Source organism: Lissotriton helveticus, chromosome 10, assembly GCF_964261635.1.
Source record: "Lissotriton helveticus chromosome 10, aLisHel1.1, whole genome shotgun sequence".
In the NCBI taxonomy this organism is placed as follows: domain Eukaryota; kingdom Metazoa; phylum Chordata; class Amphibia; order Caudata; family Salamandridae; genus Lissotriton; species Lissotriton helveticus.
In genome coordinates, this window is record NC_136071.1 from 1006902244 (window position 1) to 1006908243 (window position 6000).

General features: G+C 45.4%; 1 protein-coding gene across 7 annotated transcripts in view; it reads left to right on the forward strand.

Annotated features, from left to right (window-relative positions):
- SNX13 (sorting nexin 13) overlaps positions 1–6000 on the forward strand; it is a 547690-nt gene that overhangs the window by 218069 nt on the left and 323621 nt on the right. For all 7 annotated transcript variants that reach the window (XM_078663681.1, XM_078663683.1, XM_078663682.1 and 4 more), the window contains 3 exons: positions 2949–3037; positions 5447–5546; positions 5722–5915. In XM_078663681.1, coding sequence (XP_078519807.1) covers positions 2949–3037; positions 5447–5546; positions 5722–5915 — 383 coding nt within the window. The remainder of the gene's footprint in view (positions 1–2948; positions 3038–5446; positions 5547–5721; positions 5916–6000) is intronic.

The following is a 6000-nucleotide window of genomic DNA, read 5'->3' on the forward strand; positions in this document are numbered from 1 at the left end:
GGACACACAGATCTCCTATCAGTCACTCCTATGGCAGGCCTTAACAATCCTGAAGGCAGAGTGCTTGGAATCGTGTGAGATGGTGCTCTGGCATGAGCTGAGCCTGTCTGCGGCTTTCGGGATCTATCCCTTAGCCGTTTCCATGATATCGCATACCATATACTCTTAAGTGCATTATAATCCTCGCGGTTATGTGCCAACTCTGGTATCGCTTTATCAAAACATGTCGAGTAAGGTGTCATACGAATTGGAATACTAACCCCTCGCCAATTCTGGCGACGGGGTTAGCATTCCACCCTTCTAGAGGGACACGACATGTATGTAACCCCTAACCCCGGTTAAAGTCAGACAGAGCCTTAGCATCCACAAAATGGATGCTGCCACCGAGACACAAGTCTGCCCTCCTGCTGCTGGGAGTCCTCCCAGAGCAGGAGATAAGGACAAAGGGTTTCCTGCCAGGGGCGGTGCCAGCACCGTCCCAGACATGGTTTGTGTATTGTAGGTAGGCAGGGCTTTAGAGGAAGGTGACTGCACGTGGCACCCCGGTGCTCACTGTGCATAGGCTGGCTGGAACCAGTTCCAGGGGCACTCCAGCCCCTGGCCTGGGGAAAAGCCCGCCAAGGAAGTGGGTGTAACCACCCCCCTCCTGGTCCCACCCATAGGGCAGGACCTAGTCGCGTGCCAGCCCCCTTTTCCCAGATAAAGGTAGAGACTGGCCCCCTTCCAAATCAGATCATCTTTGGAATCAAGACACGACTTTCTGCGAAAGGACTTCAAGATTTCCTTCTTCAAGATTCTCCCTTGTGACTAAGGAGTAGTCACCCTGCATCCGCAGGCACCATCTAAAGAACACTGCGGTCTGCTGTAAGTCCTTCCTCCGGAATCCGACTGCCCAGCTCGACGAGAACCGGCTTCCCTGGCACCTCTGACCTCTACCCGCCTCTACAGCCCAGCTGAGAACCGTGGGTGCGACGAGACCTCAAGGGACCGGCCATCTTCAAGACTGCCCGACTTCTTTCCAGCAAGCCCGCCGAGTAATCTACTGGTGAGTGCTTTGGGGTCCGAGAAGCCCTGACTCTGAGCAGCTCCAGCTCCGAAGTGCAGCCCCCCAGCATCTCCACGATCTGCGTGGGGCCCTTCTGCTTTCCGCTGCTCACCGCGTTGTTTGGCTACTAGCCCGTTGGCTTGTGGCCTTCCTGATGACGCCCGACGACATTTCTGCTGCTGGTCTGGTTGCTCCAGACTGGCCCTTGCTCCCTTCCAGAAGAGGAGCACCCCGGACCCTCCTGGTCCACTCAAGACGCCATTTTGAGTCCACCGCGTGGGCTTGAATTAGCCAAGGCTTGTTGCCCAATCCTGGGTAACTTCGACGCCGACGACTTCATCCTTCGTGGGACAGCTCGCACCTCCATCCTGGTCGCCGACAACGCCTCCTGGTCCGAGAGACTGCAGAGCCCAGCAGCGCCCACTCACCTGACTGCGGTGACTTCGCCCGGTGCCATCCTGGTGCCCACTTAATCACTGGCTAGTGATTCAAGAACTTGGTCCCCTCTGCTTTCAGGTTTTCTTCTTCCTTGATCCAGGCTTGGATCCATCGAACTTTTCTTCACTGGTCGCCTGCCAGCAACTTCTTCCTTCCAGGCTCCTGGTCCGGCAACGAGATCCCCGACGTCTTTTCAGACCTATGCAGCTGCAGCCCCTGGGCTAGGTAACTTCGGCACTCCGGTGTCCCAGCATAGCCTCACTATCCAAGGGTCAGGATCCACTGTCGTTTTCTTCCTACCAGGTCGGGTTCGCCCGTGAACACTAACTCTGTGAATTCTAGCTTCCATAGACTTTGTCCCGCATCCCGCGTGAGAGTGCACACTCTGCACCCGAGTCCCCTGGGCCTCCTAGTAGTAATCTAACGATTCCCTAGCCCAGTCCTAGCGATTCCAAAGCCTATTAGAACTGTTACTTACCTGCTAGTAATTCGCATTCCACTTTTAGCGTATATGGTTTTTCGTGCCCCTCGGGCATTTGTGTAACGTGCTAACTTAAAAGTATTTTCGTAAGAGTTTTTGTTGTGTGCTTAGCTCCCTGTCTCATAAAGAGCCAGGGTAGTCTTGTTATAAATAAATACACTGTTTATTTTCATAACAACTTGTGTGGTGTCCTTTCACTGGGTGTTCAAGGGGTAATGCGATGGTAAAACAGCTGGCTTAACACGCCCTCTAGAGTCTTAGCCTTAGACTGCTCGTATCCATGCTACTAGGATAGCTGGTCTATAAGGTTGACTTACAACCAATCATCAATAAGGGTTGTTTGGACTGATATATAGTGATCACTAGAATAGTGAGCACTGCACATCAGGCCAACTTCTCACAGTAAGTTATTTCTAGTCATCTCCCACTTTGTGTGTGGTGAATAACTTGGTCTAAGACTTAGGTCCATGAAGATGTATCAGTCTGTCTTTTCTTAACTAAACTGCTAAATATAACCTCCTCTTCTCCCTCACTCCTACTCCATCTGTGATGGCCCTGCTGCTATCCATCCCCTAATGCAGGATGTGTCTGTCATCGCATCCCATACAGGCTATCTCTAATATATAGTCACAGCAGGCCCTACTATATATGCTGTCATGCTTGTCGTTTTTTATGAATTTTCTACTTATAAAGGCTGTAACAAAGCAATTTTTTTCTTGCTGTTAAAACAGATAATTAATGCAGAACTAAAATGTTGTTGTGTGCATTTTTAGGTACTTGTAATAATGTTATGCTAGACAAACGAATAGTTGAAAATATGTATTGCACCTGGAAACAATTCTTTCTATGCCTAAAGTATGTCATGTAGTTACTTTAAATAATTTTTTGTGATAACAATTTTGTGTTTCAGATAGAACAGTGTGTACCAGTTTATTTCTGGCAGTGGTTTACTCTCGGTTCACAACTAAGGTTCCTTTTTTTCAGATATCAACACTATAAAGAATCAAATAAACAGTGTACTGTTTGTAAAGAAAATATGTGAAACAAGAATACAGAGGTTGCAGTCAGGGAAAGTAAGTTCTGCTGCTAATTTTCTAATCTGGTTTAATTTATAAACCTTAAAGTGCCTCGATATTAGATATTTAAATTTGAAACATTCAGATACTATTTTGAAAACTGGTTAGATGTAAAATATGTTGGTTTGAAATGGATTGTGCTATGTTCCAAGAATCTTTATCTTGCATATGTTTACTGAGAAGTTTTCTCTGGGGCAGATAACGCTCAAATAACTTTGGTGCAATCCAGATTCAAATATGTGTTTCTTGGGACTGGAATGCATGGTATATGGAAATATTCCCTGCTGCTTAGTATCCGACTCGGTGTATATCTGTTCAGTGTGTATGTCTGGTGACCTGAGGCAGGTGGAGCTGGACGGCGCAGTCTGTTTAGTTCGACACACCCAGCTCCATAGGGCATGATAGTGGAGAGTGCATTGGCAAAATGTATGCAAAATCGTTTCCTTAATCCTCCCCGGAAGATGGAATCCAAACGATTGTATGCATTTGGGGGCATGGGTATTTAGATTTGGCCATCTGTCTCCTTAAGCCACTAATATGAACTGTTGTTATATAATTGTCATGCCCTCACAAATTCCTCTTGCTTATCCCCTCTCATTAGGAGACACACCTGGTTAGATTCCTCCATGTGGGAAAATTAGATGTTTGAGGGACAGCAAACCTGTTAGAGGGCATGCATGTAAAAAGAAGAGCCTACCCAGTTTCTTCCTTGGCTCTAATCTTGAGTTGTTGGTGCATGCTCCCAGTATTTTGGTCTGCCCTATAAACAACCCTGATCATAACCTATTCTTGAAGCAAACGTTGGCAAAATCACCATCAAGTTGTGCGAGCAGATTAAGTTTATCCTTTCTGCATAAGTGTGTTGCTTTGTAAAGCTATGATATGAGGGCTAAAAGCCTTCCTTCCACTGGTGAGATCCATAGTAGTGATGGTCTCGGACAATGCCACACCCTCTCCTGTTAGAGATCAAGAAGTTGGTGCCTACTTTTTTTCTCAGCCAGATGGTAGTAGAGCTAGGTAATTGGCGATCAAGCATTACATGTTTCTGCTGGCCTCCCACATTGTGACAGTTAAGTCCACCATGGCAGACAGCCTTAAGGGGTGTCCCACTTTTCGTATCAGTGTGCGTTCCACCAGGAACTCCTTGACTTCATTTTTGTGGTCTAGGATCACACTGTTGTAACGCCTCTGTTATCCACTTAAATTGCTGATGCAACCAGTTTTTTCTCAGGATAGGTCTGTGTCTCTGGGTGGTGACCTGAGGTTTGCTTGGATGAATGAATTCTTATATGCCTTTTCTCCAACATCTTTGTTTGCAATGATATTGTAGAAATCTGAGAAATTCCAGGCCCTATGGTAGTCCTTATGGCTCCCGCTTAGCCTGGTCAAGTTTTGTAGTCAAGCTGTTCGACCAGGGCAATTATATCCTCCTCTGGTCTTAGTCCGTGAGGGGGAGGAGAGGCAACATCTACCCCCTAAAATGGCTTATTACTATGTCCAGATTTCTCAAGAGCTAGCATTCACTTTTGGGTCTCAGCAGCACACCTGGACATACCAGATGGTTTAAGAGTCCTCCACCAGAGCTCAGCACAGAGGCATGTGGACGAGATTCTCCAGAAATAAATGTATTTCATAATTTTCTTCACAGAAAGTACTTTATCATTTAATTTTCTCATTATCTATTGGCCATTGAGACCTATCCAAAAAAGGCAATGTCCTTCTCTTTGGCAAGTAAGGTTATCAGGGGATGCCAGGCAGGACTCTGATCAGACACCCCACTGCTTCTTTAAACATTCCCCTGGTTCTGGTCAGACTGATGGCATTGGAATTTCGTCCAGTTGGCTTAATACAACATGAAGGTCCTATCATGAAATATTTACTTTTGGTAGCCATAGCATAGGCCACGTCCAGAAATGAGCTCTAAGCCCTCAATGCCTCTCAACCATTAACTCTATTCCACCGGAGCAAGGTGATCCGAAGAACTACTGTCTTTTATCTCAAATGTTCTATCAGTATTCAGTTCAAATGACAGTAGTGTCCTTCCAACATCATTTTTAAGTGAAAAAATGAAGCCTGTGTTTTTTAAATTGAAATGTGCTTCTCTGTCAGCCACTCATGTTGACAGAAAGTTGTGCTTTGATAATATTTTCCTAGCTCTGGGGTCAGGCTAATGTTTCACATTGGTGGGAATGATGCTACTTTGAAGTCTTAAATTCATATGTGGATTGAACTTTGTAGCACACAAACATTTCCATAAAGCATAAAGTAAATTTGGTAAGCATTATGTTTTGAAGGCAACTTGTTATACACACACCGACCGATTTCATGGAGACAGTGTAAATTCTAATTTTAGCTGAAGTAGAAAGTGCTGTATACAAATAACCTTTGTTCTGTTTCCACCTACAGGAAATAGATACTGTGAAGCTGGCAGCACAGTTTGGAAAACTTTGCACAGTCCCCTTGGATATCATCCTTGTAGACAACGTTGCACTTCAATCTTTTATGGGTAAATTAGAAATGTAGATTTACTTTCAGTTCACTGACTGACTTGGAAAGATTGAGCTTATATTTTGTTGTTTGTGCCACAAACGTGAGGCTGTGCCTACCCCAGGCAGGACGCCATTTATATCTTAAATTTGTGCAGTAATATGGTGTTTCTATTACTCACTCTGATTTACCAGATTACATGCAGCAGAATGGAGGCCAAGCTCATCTCTTCTTCTGGCTGACAGTGGAGGGGTACCGGGTAACCGCACAACAGCAGCTGGAGGTGCTGCAGAGTTTGCAAAGAGATGGAAAACACCAAACCAATCAAACCAAAGGCCTTTTACGAGCAGCTGCTGTTGGAATATATGAACAGTATTTATCTGAGAAGGTAGGAACAATTGCACAACATTAATGTGATGTGGATTGCCTCACACAGTCTTAATAGTTGTAGAACCCCATAATGTTTTAATTGT